This window comes from Chrysemys picta, chromosome 7 (genome assembly GCF_011386835.1).
Source record: "Chrysemys picta bellii isolate R12L10 chromosome 7, ASM1138683v2, whole genome shotgun sequence".
Lineage (NCBI taxonomy): Eukaryota > Metazoa > Chordata > Testudines > Emydidae > Chrysemys > Chrysemys picta.
This window is the reverse complement of record NC_088797.1, coordinates 55,291,869-55,311,308: the sequence shown is the minus strand read 5'-3', so window position 1 is coordinate 55,311,308 and position 19,440 is coordinate 55,291,869. Positions and strand designations below refer to the sequence as shown.

The 19,440-nt window shown below is 44.3% G+C and overlaps 1 protein-coding gene across 27 annotated transcripts in view; it reads left to right on the top strand.

Moving 5' to 3' along the window:
* The window catches only part of USP54 (ubiquitin specific peptidase 54), a 236,926-nt gene that overhangs the window by 101,940 nt on the left and 115,546 nt on the right, over positions 1-19,440 (top strand). For 24 of the 27 annotated variants that reach the window (XR_006174369.2, XR_010589458.1, XR_006174368.2 and 21 more), the window contains one exon: positions 15,354-16,863. The exons of 1 other annotated variant lie outside the window; for it this stretch is intronic. Coding sequence is in view for 15 of the 26 variants with exons in the window: in XM_065553291.1 (XP_065409363.1) it covers positions 16,717-16,863 (147 nt within the window). In the remaining 11 variants the exon portion in view is untranslated. Of the gene's footprint in view, positions 1-15,353; positions 16,864-19,440 lie in introns of those variants that run through there. 2 more of the 27 variants (XM_005285607.5, XM_042850123.2) reach the window with 2 other exon arrangements.

Here is a 19,440-nt window from a genome sequence, read left to right as displayed (position 1 = left end):
ATTGTTCTAGTATAATTTAGCTATACTGGTCAATTTCCCCCATGTTGACAGGGCCTTAGCCTGCAACTAGACAATTCTTTGTGTTACTATAGCTACTTATATCTTTGTCAATGAGGACAGAGTGAAATTAACAAGATTGATAGAATCCTGCAGGCCAGGGCCGGCGTTAGGCCAATTCAACCAATTCCCCTGAATCGGGCCTCGCGCCTAAGAGGGCCCTGCGCCCAAGTCCTGGTACGGCGTACCGGCAAGAGCAGTGCGCCGTACCGGGATGGCCCAGCTTCCCCAGGAGGCAATTTAAAGGGCCCAGGCCCTTTAAATTGCCATCAGAGCCCCACTGCTGGAGCCCTGGAGTAGGGCTGCGGGGCTCTGGGGGCTATTTAAAAAGTCTGGGGCTCCCGCTGCCTCTACTGCCCTGGCCCTTTAAATAGCCGCCGGAGCCCCGCCGTTTCCCCTGAGCTCCTGCGGCTATTTAAAGGGCCAGGGCGGTAGAAGCAGGGGAGCCCCGGGCCCTTTAAATAGCCCCCCAGAGCCCTGGGATAGCAGGGGGCTCGGGGGCGATTTAAAGGGCTGGGGCTCCAGCTGCCTCTGCTGCACCCCCTGCCTGCACCAGCCCTGCACCCCCTGCCCTGCTCGCAGACAGCCCCTGTCTCCAGCCAGACAGCCCTGCACCCTCTACCCGCCTCCAGCCAGCCCTGCACCCCCTATCTGCCTCCAGCCCCGCCCCCCCTGCCCGCACCAGCCCTGCACCCCCTGCCCTGCCCGCAGCCAGCCCTGCACCCCCTGCCCGCAGCCAGCCCTGCACCCCCTGCCCGCAGCCAGCCCCGCATCCCCTGCCCACAGCCAACCCCTGCTGCACCCTCTGCCCTGTCTCCAGACAGCCCCTGCCGCACCCCCCTGCAGCCCTGCCCAAAGTCAGCCAGCCCCATACAACCCCTGCCCACACCAGCCCTGCACCCCCTGCCCTGTCTCCAGCGAACCACTGCCGCACCCCCTGCCCTGTCTCCAGCGAACCACTGCCGCACCCCCCTGCCTGAAGCCAGCCAGTCCCGCACTCCTCTGTCTCCAGCCCTGCCAACCCATGCCGCACCCCGCTGCGGCCCTGCTTGAAGCCAGCCCGCCCCACACACCCCTGTCTCCAGCCAGCCCCCCACCCCTCGCCCTGCCTGCAGCCAGACCCTACCTCCAGTCAGCCCCATGTCCAGTGGTGCCCTGCAGTTCCCAGGGCAGTAACCCTGCACACCTGCTTCAATGAGGGGGGCAGGGAGCAGCTGGGACCCACACATGTGCACAATAGGGTGACGAGACAGCAAGTGTGAAAAATTGGGACGGGGGTGGGGGGCAATAGGATCCTATATAAGAAAAAGACCCCAAAATTGGGACTGTCCCTATAAAATCGGAACATCTGGTCACCCTAGCACACCCCTAGAGAGTGGCAGGGACCCACACATGTGAAACGGAGCTCATTAATAACCGATCAACAGCATATATGACGCAATGTACATAATATATTATTTTATTAATTATATAGTTATGGAAAGTAAATAATACAAGAAATGTTTTTTGTTTTTTTTAGTCATCCCTGCCGGGGCCCCACCGAAAATGTTCGAATTGGGCCCCGCACTTCCTAAAGCCGGCCCTGCCGCAGGCAACAGTGAAACTGTCAAGAATCATGTCTATTTCATCCTGCTACTGCTTGGCATAATTATAGGCAGCAGCAAAGGCAGGCACTGGAATTACTTGCTGTGGAGGAAGATCCAATAAATGGGGGCTGGGAAAGTGGAAGAGCAGCTGAGACCTTTTCTTCCACCTCCGCCCCTTCATAGTGGTCAGGACATTGGGGAGGGGTGGAACAGCAGAAAACCTTTCTTCCTGCCCTGTTCCCCTTGCAGCAGCCAGCAGGCACTAGGCTTGTCTACACTGTGCTGCAGTGCATACTACAGAGGTGTTAATTGCTGAGTGTACCAAAGTATTGCTTGCTAACTGCCCCAGGCCTTGTGGATGCTGCTGGGGTGCAAACTTAAAGGTACCTTGTTTGCGCTAACGTGGTCCAAATGACTCCCATAGTCCATCTTGCAGCACAGTGTAGACATAACTTGGGGTGTGGGGGAAGGGAAAGAAAAGGGGGAATGACAGAAAGCATTAGCTCCCTTTTAGTAGCTATCCTCTAGAGCAGTGATATCAGACTTCAGGGGTTCAGGAGCCAAGTTAGCGATCAACATTACCCAAAAGAACCACAGTAATGTGAATCCATTGTTCCATTTGCTGTAGTACTATTCATATTTAAAAGTAGTACGGGGAATTATTTAGGGTTTTTATATCGATCTATCTGTCTATCTATTATTCTCACAGCAAATAAGTGCAGGTTGATAACTTGATTGGTTAATAACTTAGATTGGTTAATAATTAAATCAATCTTTTAATATTGTGTGCTGCAAAGAGCTTCAGGAGATGCATTAAACAGCCACTTGTGGCTTGTGAGCCACAGTCTAAGGCCTGGTCTACACTGGAGGGGGGAGGCATCTAGACTAGACACGATAAATCAATCTCCGCTGGATCGATCGCTGCCTGCTGATCCAGCCGGTAGTGAAGACATAGCCTGAGTATCACTGCTCTAGAGTCTGTGTTATGAGAGGGGAGGGAATAGTCTGAATTTGATACTTTCCTAGCTAGAGGCTGATCCGCAAGATGGAGCCCCCAAGGCAGGGTCTAGAGACAGTAGCCTGGTAGAAAACTTACCACCATTCCTTTTTGCAGTAGCTGATGGCAGGGGAACTGGGCTTCCCTCCAGCATGTTGCCTCTGGCCCTCCCTGGTGAAAACCACTCTGTTCACTGTCCTCCATGTCTCTCTTTTGGCTGGTAGGCAACTGGTAAATTTTTCAATCTCTGTATATTTAGCATCCTTTGAAGGTACCTCTTAGTTTGAAATAAATCAGGCCCTATACAGTTAATGAGGTAGAAGGCTGAAGAGCACATCCAAATGACCTTTGGGATATCTGAGACACAAGGTGGGTGAGGTAATATCTTTATTGGACCAACTTCAGTTGGTGAAAGAGACATGGTTTTGAGCTACACAGAGCTCTTCTTCAGGTCTGGGAAAGATACTCAGAGTATCACAGCTAATACAAGATGGAAGAGATGTTTAGCATAAGTAGTTGACACACATTATAAGCAACCATGCAAGCTGAAGTGGACTGTTAATATTTTTTTAATAGGACAAAAAAGAGGGATTAGTGGGTTACAGATTGTTTTAATAAAGACACTGGATTTATGGCTTATTACAACAATGATTTTTAGTGTCTAGCAAAGTTATGAATTTAAGCTCCCAGGCTTGTCTTTTGAAGGTGTTGTGCAGGTTTCTTTTGAAGATGAAGACTGAGGGGTCAGATATGGAGTGATCATATTGTGAAAAGTGTTCGCCCATGGGTGATATGGTGGTCTTGTCTGTTATCATTTTTTCTCTGTAAGTTCATTTGAGAGCATAGTGAGGCCTGGTCTGCACTACGATTTTAGGTCAATTTTAGCAGCGTTACCTCGACTTAAGCCTGGACCTCTCCACACGACGAAGCCCTTTTTTTCGACTTAAAGGGCTCTTTAAATCATTTTCTTTACTCCACCTCCGACGAGGGGATTAACGCTGAAATCGGCCTTGCTGGGTCGAATTTGGGGTAGTGTGGACGCAATTCGATGGTATTGGCCTATGGGAGCTATCCCAGAGTGCTCCATTGTGACCACTCTGGACAGTGCTCTCAACTCAGATGCACTGGCCAGGTAGACAGGAAAAGGCCCACGAACTTTTGAATCTCACTTCCTGTTTGGCCAGCGTGGCAAGGTGCAGGTGAGTGCAGATCTCATCAGCAGAGGTGACCATGATGGAGTCCCAGGATCGCAAAAGAGCTCCAGCATGGACCGAACAGGAGGTACGGGATCTCATCGCCATATGGGGAGACAAATCCGTGCTAGCTGAACTCCGTTCCAGTAAACGAAATGCCAAAATATTTGAAAAAGTCTCCAAGGGCATGAAGGACAGAGGCTATAACAGGACGCAAAGCAGTGCCGCATGAAAATTAAGGAGCTAAGGCAAGCCTACCAGAAAACCAGAGAGGCAAACGGCTGCTCCAGATCAGAGCCCCGAACATGCCACTTCTATGATGGGCTGTATGCCATACTAGGGGGTGCAGCCACCACTACCCCAACCCTGTGCTTTGACTCCGTCAATGGACAAGCATGGAACACGGAAGCGGGTTTTGGAGACGAGAAAGATGATGATGATGATGAAGAGATTGAAAGCTCACAGCAAGGAAGCGGAGAAACTGGTTTCCCCAACAGCCAGGATATGTTTTTCCCCTTGGACCTGGAGCCAGTAGCCCCCGAACCCACCCAGGGCGTGCTCCCGGACCCTGAAGGCGGAGAAGGGACCTCTGGTGAGTGTATCTTTGTAAATATTAGACATGGTTTAAAAGCAAGCATGTTTAATTATTAATTTGCCCTGGCATTCGCGGCCAGTACAGCTACTGGAAAAGTCTGTTAATGTGACTGGGGATGGAGCGGAAATCCTCCAGGGACATCTCCATAAAGCTTTCCTGGATGTACTCCCAAAGACTTTGCAAAAAGTTTCTGGGGAGGGCGGCCTTATTCCGTCTGCCATGGTAGGACACGTTAGCACGCCAGGCCAGTAGCACGTAGTCTGGAATCATTGCATAACAAAGCATGGCAGCGTATGGTCCCGGTGTTTGTTGGCATTCAAACAACATCCGTTCCTTATCTCTCTGTGTTATCCTCAGGAGAGTGATATCCTTCATGGTCACCTGGTTGAAATAGAGTGATTTTATTAAGGGGGCATTCAGAGGTGCTCGTTCCTGTTTGGCTGTGGCTGAACAGAAATGTTCCCCGCTGTTAGCCACGCGGTGGGGGAAGGGGTGAAGCAATCATCCCAGAGAATTGGGTGTGTGGGGGGGGCGTTATTTGGGTTTGTGTTGCACACTAACCTGCAAACCGCAGCCCTTCCTTTTAAATTGCCAACCCATTTTAAATGGCCAACCCAACGGCTGCTTGGTATGAAAAATGAGGGCGCTGCTGTTTGAAACCATTCCCACATGTTATGAAGGTTAACGAAGCCAAAAGATTATGGCTTACCGTGGCTGCCTGCAAGCCGAATTCTGTTGCCTGGCACTGCGTGAGTGATCTCTCACACCAAACCGGCAGGCCCTCAATATAAGAGGCAAAATGCAACCTTGTAACAAAAGCACATTTGCTATGTAATGTGAACAGCAAGGTTTAACGTGAAAGAGTGTACCCATTGTTCTCTAACATGTGTCTTTTTAACTACCACTCTCCCTTTTCCTCCACCAGCTGCAAATGTTTTTCCTTCGCAGAGGCTAGCGAAGATGAGAAGGCGAAAAAAATGCACTCGGGATGAAATGTTCTCTGAGTTCATGCTGTCCTCCCACACAGAGCACAGCAGAATGCGTGGAGGCAGACAATGTCAGAGTGCAGGAAAGCACAATATGAACGCGAGGAGAGGTGGCGGGCTGAAGAGAGTAAGTGGCAGGCTGAAGATGAAAGGTGGCGTCAGCTTGCTGACAGACGGCAAGAGTCAATGCTCCAGCTGCTGGAGCCTCAAACTCATATGCTCCAGCATATGGTTGAGCAGCAGGAGCACAGACTGCCGCTACAGCCCCTGTGTAACCAACAGCCCTCCTCCCCAAGTTCCATAGCCTCCTCACCCAGATGCCCAAGAACGCGGTGGAGGGGCCTCCAGCCACCTAGCCACTCCACCCCAGAGGATTGCCCAAACAACAGGCTGGCCTTCAATAAGTTTTAAAGTTTTAAAGTTTTAAAGCGCAGTGTGGCCTTGTCCTTCCCTCCTCTCGCACCCCTCTCGGGCTATCTTGGCAGTTATCCCTCTATTTGTGTGATGAATTAATAAAGAATGCATGAATGTGAAGCAACAATGATTTTATTGCCTCTGCAAGCGGTAATCGACGCGGGGAGGGAAGGGAAGGGTGGCTAGCTTACAGGGAAGTAGAGTGAACCAAGGGGGGGTGTTCATCAAGGAGAAACAAACAGAACTTTCACACCGTATCCTGGAAAGTCATGAAACTGGTTTTCAAAGCGTCTCTGATGCGCACCGCGCCTCCTGTACTCTTCTAACCGCCTGGTGTCTGGCTGCACGTAATCAGCAGCCAGGCGATTTGCCTCAACCTCCCACCCTGCCAGAAATATCTCCCCCTTACTCTCACAGATATTGTGGAGCGCACAGCAAGCAGTAATAACAATGGGAATATTGGTTTCGCTGAGGTCTATCCGAGTCAGTAAACTGCGCCAGCGCGCTTTTAAACGTCCAAATGCACATTCTACCACCATTCTGCACTTGCTCAGCCTATAGTTGAACAGGTCCTGACTACTGTCCAGGCTGCCTGTGTATGGCTTCACGAGCCATGGCATTAAGGGATAGGCTGGGTCCCCGAGGATAACTGTAGGCATTTCAACATCCCCAGTGGTTATTTTCTGGTCTGGGAAGAAAGTCCCTTCCTGCAGCTTTTGAAACAGACCAGAGTTCATGAAGATGTGAGCGTCATGTACCTTTCCCGGCCATCCCACGTTGATGTTGGTGAAACGTCCCTTGTGATCCACCAGTGCTTGCAGCAGCATTGAAAAGTACCCCTTTCGGTTTATGTACTCGTTGGCTTGGTGCTCCGGTGCCAAGATAGGGATATGGGTTCCGTCTATCGCCCCACCACAGTTAAGGAATCCCATTTCAGCAAAGCCATCCACTATGACTTGCACATTTCCCAGTCACTACCCTTGATATCGGCAGCTCTTTGATTGCGTTGGCTACTTGGATCACAGCAGCCCCCACAGTAGATTTGCCCACTCCAAATTGATTCCCGACTGACCGGTAGTTGTCTGGCATTGCAAGCTTCCACAGGGCTATTGCCACTCGCTTGTGAACTGTGAGGGCTGCTCTCATCTTGGTATTCTTGCGCTTCAGGGCAGGGGAAAGCAAGTCACAAAGTTCCATGAAAGTTCCCTGACGCATGCGAAAGTTTCGCAGCCACTGGGAATTGTCCCAGATCTGCAACACTATGTGGACCCACCAGTCTGTGCTTGTTTCCCAGGCCCAGAATTGGCGTTCCACGGCATGAACCTGCCCCATTAACATCATGATGTGCACATTGCGGGGCCCGTACTTTGTGAGAAGTCTATGTCCATGTCTATGTCCTCATCACTGTCGTCACCGTGCTGCCGTCGCCTCCTCACCTGGTTTTGCTTTGGCAGGTTCTGGTTCTGCATATACTCCAGGATAATGTGCGTGGTGTTTAAAGTGCTCATAATTGCCGCGGTGATCTGAGCAGGCTCCATGATCCCAGTGTTATGGCGTCTGGGCTGAAAAAAGGCGCGAAATGATTGTCTGCTGTTGCTCTGACAGAGGGAGGGGTGACTGAGGACATGGCTTACAGGGAATTAAAATCAACAAAGGGGGTGGCTTTGCATCAAGGAGAAACACAAACAACTGTCACACAGAATGGCCCCCTAAAGGATTGAACTCAAAACCCTGGGTTTAGCAGGCCGTTGATTTCACGGAGAAAGGGAGGAAGCAAATGAATACAAAACAAATCGGGTCTATTTCTTGTTTTGATCCACTCCATCTATCTTTTACATCTTAGGCTGTCAGCAGACGGTGCAGTAAGACTGCTAGCCATCATCATCTCCTGGGTGCTCAGCAGAAGATGGGAATGACCTGGCTGAGTCACTCCTATGTCTGCCCAGGCGCCCCTGACCGACCTCAGTGAGGTCGGCTAAAAGAGCACCCAGGAGTACGACGACGATGGCTACCAGTTGTAATGCATCGTCTGCTGCCAAAAGGCAATGAGCTGCTGATGTGTAGCAATGCAGTCCCACGTCTGCCAGTACGCAGGAGATGTATGGTGACGGTGAGCTGAGCGGGCTCCATGCTTGCCACGGTATGGCGTCTGCACAGGCAACTCAGGAAAAAAGGCGGGAAATGATTGTCTACCGTTGCTTTCACGGAGGGAGGGAGGGAGGTGGGGCCTGACGACGTGTACCCAGAATCACCCGCGACACTGTTTTTGCCCCATCAGGCATTGGGATCTCAACCCAGAATTCCAATGGGCGGCGGAGACTGCGGGAACTGTGGGATAGCTATCCACAGCTACCCACAGTGCAACGGTCCGGACGTTGACGCTAGCCTCGGTACTGTGGATGCAGTCCGCCGACTTAATGCACTTAGAGCGTTTTGTGTGGGGATACACACAATCGACTGTATAAAAACGATTTCTAAAAAACTGACTTCTATAAATTTGACCTAATTTCATAGTGTAGACAAGGCTTGATTGTCTGGTTTCACCCACATAGTTGTTGGGGCATTTAATGCACTGGATGAGGTACACCACATGTTATGATAGGCATATGTAGGTCCCATGGATCTTGAAAGGTGTGTTGTGGGGGGGGGTATTGATCATTGAAGCAGGAGAGAGAGAGATCTTTAGGTTTTGCATCTGTTGTTATGGCAGGGTCTGGTGCTGCTTTGAGTTGATGAGTCTTGATCTGTGGGGTGCTTGCTTCTGGTGATGAGGTCGCATTGTTATTGGAAGACCAGAAGAGGAGGGTTGCAAAAGATTTCTTTCAGGAAGTGGTCCCTGTCAAGTATGGGTTGGAATTGTTTGATATCCCATATGGATTCCAGTATGGAGTGGTAAGTGACAACTAGGGATGTGCGGTCGAAGGGTTTTTTATTTTCTTTATTGAAGCAGGTTCTCTCAGGGCATTTGGGTGGCCATGATGCAATCTACTTACCTGGTAGAGTGTCCTTATTTGGTGGAGGTGGTTTTAAGTGTCTTAAGGTATGTATCCCAAACTTGCTCCTTGAGCATGTTCTGTGCTATGTAAGTGCCTGTCTCTAGATAAGATTTCTTGGTGTGTTTGGGGTGGTTACTCAATTTGTGAAGGTAAGAGTGGTGATCCGTGGGTTTCTTGTACATAGTTGTCTGTACGGTTCCATTGCTGAAGCTGATCATGGTGTCCAGGAAGTTGATGCCAGTGTGGGAGTGCTCTAGAGAGAGTTTAATGGATGGGTGCTGGTGGTTGAAGTGGTGGTGGAAATATGAGAGAGTTTACATTGTCTGTCCAGAGGATTAAAATACCATTAAGATATCTCAGGTATATCATTGGTTTTGTGGTGCATTATTTGAATTGCAAATAAAGGTCCTGTTCCTCTCTGTCCATAATCAAATAAAAGTGCTTTATGTTTTTATTAAAATTTAACATCTCCTTCAATTTAGTTACACTGAAAAAACCTGTTGCTCTGAAGCCACCTCCTCTATTGTTATGGTGGGATTCCATTCCTAAATGTACCTAGTTAAGGGTGTTCATGCAATCTGATTTCCTGATTGGATAAACATCTGTAAGTGCTTTATCACTGAAAGGAGGACTTTCCCAATTGAATCAACTTAGAAGTGAATTTTCACTAAAATGGATTTCCTTTAACATTTATCTTTGTTCATTTTACTGTTATGAAAGATATTAAATGAGGGCTTTCTCCCTCATAAATAATTTTTTCTGCTTTTCAGTGAAATCATTCATGGTCATTGTTGTTGCATTTCAAAATCAAGTGGTGGTGGGATATGGCTTGAAAGGGCACAAAAACACACTTTTAAATGGGGAAACGGAGATTTTACTGACTACAAACACATGCAAAGTAACCAAACTTAAGTTTTTGTCTGTTTGTTATGAAACTAGGAGGTCCTTTAAATAACCGCAGCTCCCACCTCATTATTTAATAATGTCATCACAAACATCAGTGGTTTTAGCCATGTGTAGTGATAAGATGGAAGCATCCACCTTGCTAACTTGGCTGTTGTAATTAAGCCCTTAAGCCAGGGCATTTTCCTCAAGCAGTGGCGAGGAACTTGTGGCAAATCATGTGGAGAGATTTGTGACATGATTGAGCTTAATACAGCAAGCCCAGGGATCAAGACCCTAGACAGGGAGACACCACGACTTCCAATCTTGAGGTGGAGGTTAGTAATATGTTCATAATCAGAGGAGGGATAAAACCCCAAGTCAATATTTCAGTTTAGTTCTGTCAGTACCAATGGCTGATTTACAAAGTGGATGTGAATAAATAGCAACTTAAACTTTTCTGTGGCAAATGTCTTTTAGAGCACTCTATGCTCTCTCGTTCTCTCTTGCTCTCAGCATGGCTGTCAACATGTCGCGTTTCTTCAGGCCAGAAGAATGTGCTGAAATTGTTCTGTGGATGAACTGCCAGAGGTACTCTACAAGTAGTGTCCCTGGTATCCTCTTCTCTTGCACGTTGAGCATGGCTCTGTGATTCAGGGTACATGCTCCCAAGTAGAGTATTTGACAGATAACACAGAGATTAAATCTATTTGTGGGGGAGCTGTAGAGCCATTCTGGATTTCCGTTTTCATAGAATCATAGGACTGGAAGGGACCTGGAGAAGTCATCTAGTCCAGTCCCTTGCACTCATGGCAGGACTAAGTATTATCTAGACCATTCCCGACAGGTGTTTGTCTAACCTGCTCCTAAAAATCTCTAATAATGGAGATTCCACAACCTCCTTAGGCAATTTATCTCAGTATTAAGCAACAGAGGGTCCTGTGGCACTTTTGAGACTAACAGAAGTACTGGGAGCATAAGCTTTCGTGGGTAAGAACCTCACTTCTTCAGATGCAAGTAATGGAAATCTCCAGAGGCAGGTATATATCAGTGTGGAAATAACGAGGTTAGTTCAATCAGGGAGGGTGAGGTGCTCTGCTAGCAGTTGAGGTGTGAACACCAAGGGAGGAGAAACTGTTTCTGTAGTTGGATAGCCATTCACAGTCTTTGTTTAATCCTGATCTGATGGTGTCAAATTTGCAAATGAACTGGAGCTCAGCAGTTTCTCTTTGGAGTCTGGTCCTGAAGTTTTTTTGCTGTAAGATGGCTACCTTTACATCTGCTATTGTGTGGCCAGGGAGGTTGAAGTGTTCTCCTACAGGTTTTTGTATATTGCCATTCCTGATATCTGACTTGTGTCCATTTATCCTCTTGCGTAGTGACTGTCCAGTTTGGCCAATGTACATAGCAGAGGGGCATTGCTGGCATATGATGGCATATATAACATTGGTGGACGTGCAGGTGATGTTGTAGCTGATCTGGTTAGGTCCAGTGATGGTGTTGCTGGTGTAGATATGTGGGCAGAGTTGGCATCGAGGTTTGTTGCATGGGTTGGTTCCTGAGTCAGAGTTGTTATGGTGCGGTGCGTGGTTGCTGGTGAGAATATGCTTAAGGTTGGCAGGTTGTCGTCTGTGGGCGAGGACTGGCTTCTACCCCGGTCACACCACACGATCCATCGTCTACAGCCAAGCACTGAGGTACAATCGCATCTGCTCCAACCCCTCAGACAGACACCAACACCTACAAGATCTTCACCAAGCATTCTCAAAACTACGATACCCACACAAGGAAATAAAGAAACAAATCAACAGAGCCAGACGTGTACCCAGAAGCCTCCTGCTACAAGACAGGCCCAGAAGAGAAACCAACAGAACTCCACTGGCCATCACCTACAGTCCTCAGCTTAAACCTCTCCAACGCATCATCAGTGATCTACAACCCATCCTGGACAATGATCCCTCACTTTCACAGACCTTGGGAGGCAGGCCAGTCCTCGCCCACAGACAACCTGCCAACCTTAAGCATATTCTCACCAGCAACCACGCACCGCACCATAACAACTCTAACTCAGGAACCAACCCATGCAACAAACCTCGATGCCAACTCTGCCCACATATCTACACCAGCAACACCATCACTGGACCTAACCAGATCAGCTACAACATCACCGGCTCATTCACCTGCACGTCCACCAATGTTATATATGCCAGCAATGCCCCTCTGCTATGTACATTGGCCAAACTGGACAGTCACTACACAAGAGGATAAATGGACACAAGTCAGATATCAGGAATGGCAATATACAAAAACCTGTAGGAGAACACTTCAACCTCCCTGGCCACACAATAGCAGATGTAAAGGTAGCCATCTTACAGCAAAAAAACTTCAGGACCAGACTCCAAAGAGAAACTGCTGAGCTCCAGTTCATTTGCAAATTTGACACCATCAGATCAGGATTAAACAAAGACTGTGAATGGCTATCCAACTACAGAAACAGTTTCTCCTCCCTTGGTGTTCACACCTCAACTGCTAGCAGAGCACCTCACCCTCCCTGATTGAACTAACCTCGTTATTTCCACACTGATATATACCTGCCTCTGGAGATTTCCATTACTTGCATCTGAAGAAGTGAGGTTCTTACCCACGAAAGCTTATGCTCCCAGTACTTCTGTTAGTCTCAAAGGTGCCACAGGACCCTCTGTTGCTTTTTACAGATTCAGACTAACACGGCTACCCCTCTGATACTATCTCAGTATTGTTTCCCATTGGTATCTTTGACCTTTTTCTAACAATAGTTGCTGGATTAATCAGCCTTTGATTGTCAGGAGTGCTGTGTGGGCCACTTGTAGCTTATTCCAGTCACTACTAAAATAGTAATCAAAATGCACATATTTTCAAACTTTTATAGGCTTCCTGCATGAATTCAATGTCTAGTGTAACATGTTGGGTAACATAGCTGAACCCTTGCTACATTCTTGGTGATCTTTGAGTCAGACATGGCACTTTTCTAGTTTGATCTTATCTGTGTAGTAATGGTTTTGGTAGCAATAAGTCAACTCTAGATTTTCTCTGTGAGAGCAGCTCTGATAATGCTTATCTCTTTGATTTCAAACTCTGTTTGCTGGAGTCTTGTCAATATGTCACTAGCCCATAGAGTAGCATGTAGCTCCTGAGTCTGTCATCTGATTTTTGATTGTGCTTGGAGTTTTTAAAATGATGAGAGAAACATGAAGCTGGAATAATTGTGAGCCTGTAGCATTGAAATGCTGCAAAGTTCTGGAAATCCTATCAGCAATACAGTCATGGGGCAGTTCATTACATTGTTAGAAAGCTGTTGCCTTTTGTAGTCTCTTGATGTGAGTGTAGAATCTTACTGCATTTTAAAGAGAAATAATATATGGAAATGTTTTTTCTTGCTCAAAATGGAGTATTTTCAGTGTTTTATAATGTATTTATATGTTCTCTGGGGCGTCTGCCTTATATCAGAGTGTTGCCTTGACTTCACTTCAGCAAAGAAAACTGCACACCTTTACTTTGATGCTGTGCCTGGGACTGTTTACAAGATAGCACTCTGTTTAGGAGAAGAAAAAACAAGCTCTGTGGAACACCTGAATCTGTTAAAAGGGACACTGCTAACATCCTTTCCTTTTCCAGAATGTTGTGGTTAATGGGTTAGTGTGTGTATGTAGATATATATGTTTGGATCGGAACTTTTGCTGATGGTTCTGCGATGGGTAAATTACTATAAAAATGATGGAAGCAATGGCTCTAGCTTTTTGTGGCATTACAGTAACATTTTAAAAATCCTTTTTTTCTTTAGTGTGAAAGCAATGAGCAGAGGAGATAGGTAAATGGGAACCTGTAAATGAGACTAGTGAGTGTTGTCTCAAATATTTGGAAAGTTAAATTTAGCTAGAATTCCATTCGGAAGACATTGGAATTACAAAATTTAAAGTGTGGCTATGTAAGATGGTGATATTTTTCTCAACAGATCTTTTCCTTGTGTACATTCACAGACATAGCTGTTTAATGATAAAAATGAGTCTTTATTGCTTTCTTATTCCTGTTAACTCTGTACAGTCAACATAGCTAAGAGAGATCAAATTGAGTTTATTCCATCTCATGCAACAGTAATAGAATGGAATGTAAATAAACCAATTGGCTAAACCTGTACAAATCTTGTGAGGGCAATGGGCATTCAAGAGTGTTGCTAACACCTTATTTGGTGTGCAGAATCTTTATTTCTTGTGGAGACATGCAAAATGGGAAGAGCCCAGCTTGACTTTCTGATCCCAGAATTAGTTTACAGCATTAGCAGCTAGCAAAATGCCCTTATGGAATAGCTGATCTGGAAACCACTGATGTACAATACATTTGGAACCTCACAATGACCGTTTTGTAGCAATCCTTCTTCAATATCCCCACTTTAAGATGAAAACAAAAGTCCAATAAACATTTCTTAGGTGTTTGCTCACTGAATTTGTTGGCACTGTGCCCTTCTGGATTTCACCCTCCAGCCTTTCAAACTCCTAATGACAGGCATTGTGGGAAAGAGTGGGGAGGGGTGCCTTGATTCATTTTCTTTTGTGAGAATTACATCATCACTATTCTGCATGAGCTGTCATTCCAAGTAGCACTCTGGTCTTTGATCATGCTCAAGCCTGGCCAGTATATCTATCACAAGCACGGTTGGTTTACAAAGATCCATAAATGAATGCTGGAAACTGAACTATCCCAAGTGATTTTGGCTGATAGTTCATTAAGGCCTTGAGCAAAGAGAGGAGTTGATATTTGAAGTTGCTTTGAAATGATTTCTGTATACCTTTCAGCATTTAGGAATGCTGCACAACCGGCTTGATGTTGCTCTGTGTGGGAGTAGGATTTAATGGTTAGAGCAGGAGACTGTAAACCAGGACTACTCCCCTATAAAACAGAGAGATTTGCCTACTTCACAGGGGTAGGCAAATATTTGTATTATACAAATTTGTAGAGCACCATTAGATCCTCAGATAAGTCTAATAGAAGTGCAAAAAATTACTCTTAGAAAGGAATGGGGGTGTGAGGCTCATACAGAGATTGTTTCTTTAGGTACTTAAGAAATTCTAGCTATGTTTTGATGGGTAAAAAGAGGTTTATAGTTAATGGCATTTTCAGTTATCTAAGAAGTAAAAATAACCACCATCAATTTTTTTTTTTTTGCTAATATATGGAGTCTGTCTGCTTCTCTTTGTGTAGTACAGTGTTGCTGTACTCTTGAATCAGATGATCTGTGATCATTTGGCTTACATTAGCTAGTTCTTGATGGAATTGATTTCTAGGTTATGTATAGATAGGGGAGAATACTACAGAAACCCCTGTGATGTCAGTAGAAAAACTAATTAGCTAACTACTTTCACAGTATGGCTGTGATATAAATACAGGTGGACCGATTATATAAGAACTTACTTTGCAAAAGGTTTTATCATAAATCCTTGAAATAGTGTTCCTGAAGGACCATGCCCATTATTCATCCCATGTGGGTAAGAATAGAATTTGAGACGAGAATTTTTCCCCCACATTTCCTCATATATCAGAGCTAAATGATTGTTTAAATTCACTCATGAAAAGTGCATCTTTCTCTTAATGATTCTTTTGTTTCTATTTGTAGGCTCTCAATGTCATTTGGAAGATGGATTCCGCCATATCTGGATTAAATTCCTTATCCTGCAGATGCATCTTCTCTCAATAAGAAAGTGGGAGAATATTCTGCTCTGACAAAGGCGTCCTGGACAGTAACTCCACCACAAGGAAATGCAGCTATGTTTCCATGCCCTCTTGCCCAGGTTTAGCACTGCTGCAAAGCCCCAAATCCAGATTACATAATCCCCTCTTCCAAAGTGTAAACATGATTTTATAATACTATAAATATGCATATATAAATATACTTTGTATTTTTTCAAGATCTTTGTTAGAAACTGGCTAATTTAACACTTCAAGGAGTATGTGCTGAGAATGATGTGCTGTAGCCTATTCATATAAAATTGTGTGTAGCTTTAAAAAATATTAAAATTAACTTCACCCTTACAGCATATTTCATCCATGTTTCCCCAAGACACATGCCCACAGGTTCCTCTGCTTCTTGTTCTTTCTTATTTCATTTTGGGGATGTGTTTTCGTATTTTTTGTTTTGTTTCAAAAGGTTCTGCATATAGTGGGAGGTGAGGCAACACTGGTCTTGGCAGAACACCACAAAACCAAGAGAGTAATTACATGACGCAAGTCTTTGATTATTTTTTTCTCTGTAAAACTTTCTGGCACGGCTGGGCATTCCAGTTGCAAAAGAAGGAACGGGAGAAGAAACTTCTAAAGATCTGCACGGAGAGTTAGAAGAACTTTTCTGTTAAAGTTTTACTACCTAAAATAAAAGCACTTCCCAGCGCAGTTCTGGAATCTCTCCTTTTTCATCCCTCTCAGAACTGAAGATATCTTTTCACCACTTCCATTAGAAGCAAGGCTTTATTTTGGTTTTGGTGGGCCTGCTTTTTTACTAGTTGGGTTGCTCTGTGTTCTGTGGGAGGATTATAAAAGTATTAACAGAAGTCTTACATTTTACTTTTCCTGGACCCTGCTGGACTTCAGCAATTATACTGTCTTCAAGAGAGTTCTATTGAAGTGACAGTCTGTTCAGAAGAAGGATGCAACAGCAAAGCAGTTGCACTTGAAAGACCATGGATTCCTTCATTTTGCTTGCTTCTGTTCTATTGCCTGTAAAGCATCATCATTCCTACATCATCAGCAGATGAATGATAGCATCCTGCGCTGGATTTAAAATAAATATATATATATATATAGCTAACTCATGAGTTCCATGTGTCCACATCGAAGGAGAAATTTTGTTTAAACTGTATTTTAAGAGGATTGGATTGTACTCCTTAATTTTCACTTTGGGTAAAGGATCTTGTCCAGTGAAAGACTTTCAGTCAAACAGAGATCCAAAAGCCTTCTTCATATTATAGAGCTAAATGTGAAAGATGTCTTTGAAAAGAACATATTTTTCTGTGGGACGGGGTGGCGTGCAGGGGATGTTTACTCCACGTAATACAACTTCCATAGCACCCAGTAAGGGCCTCAGCAATGAACCAGGACAGAATAGCTGCTTCTTGAATAGTGCTTTGCAGGTAAGGATGCTGTATACAGTTTGTCTGTCTTTGTTTTTCACCTTTTTCTCTTTGCTTTACATTCTTACTGTTGCAAACCTGTTCTTCTAGAATCTATCTACACAACAAATACAACCAAATTAGGGGACTTTTGCAACACCATTGTCTCCTGACACCAGATAGAATACAGTTCCACTTTGTACTGTAGATTAACTGTGTTCCATCACTGGGCAAAAGCCCTAGACTTTCCAAGATGAAAGTATATTAAAGGTACACAGTCAACTTAAAAATTACACTTCTGTCTGAATTTTTTAATTTAAAATGAATACAACTGAAGGATTAGAGAAACCTGCTTTTTCATTTTTTATGTTCAGTTTTATGTGGTGTACCGTCAATTATTCCTTTTGTTTTTATGGGTTTTCATACAGCAAAAGGAGAAGAAAAATATTGTTAAGAAATAGGAAACTGATTTTGAAACCACAAAAATTGGCAGGGATTCTGGCAGGTCTAGTTCCTGAAACTAACTAATTTTTTTAAATGACTAGATTCAGTTGATAGCGTCCATTTAAAATCCCTTTTGTATAGTCTGTATTCTTCGATTCTTGAATTAGAGCTCACAGGCTGGTGACTTGATGAGAGAAGTACTGACTTTTTGTCTATGGGAGCTCAGTTTGAGTGAAATAAGTTAGGTTCATAGTTCATGTCCAGCTATCGTTCTTTAACTCACGTGAGACAAAGAAATGTTCTTCCCTGGAACTGCTTTCAGCTCCCTAGAGGAGGTATTCCTTCCAGGTCAAGGCTAAGTCAGAAGTTAAGTTCTTAGTAGATTTATATAGGTAATACAATATTTGCATTGTGACCACTTGTACAGTATGAATGCCAGTCTTCAGGACTTAAGTTCTTCTCGTTGGAAGGTGTTCCTTAAGGCCCTGTCTGTACATCAGCTACAATTGATTCAGGGGACACAGTTTCAGCACAGTTAAATTGCAGTATGGGTAGGACCTAAATGCCTATACACTTAGCATATCAAGGATTGAAAATTTCACTGGCCTGAGATCCAAGATTTGCCATATTAAATTCTGATCCCATGGCCAAAGAAGTTGTGTGATAAGACACTTGGCTTGAACTCAGGAGATCTAGATTCAGTTTCTGATTCTGCCACAGATTTCCTATGTGAACTTGGCCAAATTACTTAATTTCTCTGAGCCTCAGTTCCCCATCTGTAAAAGGGAGATATTTCCTTCCTAGAATCATAGAAGATTAGGGTTGGAAGAGAACTCAGGAGGTCATCTAGTCCAACCCCCTGCTCAAAGCAGGACCAACACCTTTTCCTCATACCTTTTGTCTATTCTTTTAAAATTACATTCTCTTTGGGGGGCAGAAACTCTCTCTTACTATATGTTTTGTGGTTATCACAATGAGACCCTAACTCATCTGGCAACTCTAGATGTTACTGTAGTACAAATAAATAATATAAGCGGAAGGCCTAGTGAATAGTTTACAGGCCTAATATCCTATGAAATATCAGGGCTCAAAACAAATGGAATCTAGCACTGGAAAGATGAGATTACCAGTGGCATATATTTCCATTTCTTTTGGGTCATGAGATTTTGTGCATTACATTCGTAGAGCACTAATTACCGTCTTCCTCCCCAAATTTCAATTCTCACCCGATTTTAGTGCTTGCTTGGTATCTAATGAACTGTTTGATGCTGTACACCAGTCTGAAAACTTGGGATCCTACCTTTCAAATAGCATACTCTGTTAATCTTTAAACTCTAATGGCTCAAAAGAGATGCTAAAAATATTGAAGTGGGATTTAAAAAGCAAGATGGTAATCAGAATGACCAGATTTTAAAGCTGTATCTCATATTTCATTAAAATAGCTGTTTCAATATTTTTATTGTGGAATGTTAAATTTGTAAAATTTAAACTTCAATCTGAGACTGTTTGAATTATTGCTGCTGTTTATGATATAGATAGTTCCTGTTTTTACATTCGAGAGGAGCAACAATTACCTCATTCAGTTAAATTTAAAAAAACACTGGATTCTTTCCTAAACACAATATTTTCTCCCTTTTGTTCAGTGTGTCATAGCTCTTCGTGAGTTTTGTATGTCATGAGGAGCTGCAAATATTTACCCAGTCTCACAGGAAGGGCTGCAACTCAAGTACAAATATTAACTTTTACATTTTAAACTTTTGGGAAGTTTCACCAATTTAATAACAAATATAATAAAAAGAAGAACAGGAGGACTTGTGGCACCTTAGAGACTAACAAATTTATTAGAGCATAAGCTTTCGTGGACTACAGCCAGGCTAGGCCTATGGGCTACAATATATAATAAAAACATATAAGAAAAAATACAGGGTGGATTTCATTTAAATCAATTTGATTTAAATCATTATTTAAATCACTAGTCAGGAATACTTGATTTAATCATGGTTTTCTACATAAAAGTGCATTCTTGTTGGTTGTTATAACCTTAATACATATTCTTCACAACTCAGAGATAGATGTAGGTTTTATTTTTTGAAGGTACACACTATACATTTTTAAACAGTGATTTTATTTTGAAAACTTTTCAGATTAGTTTTA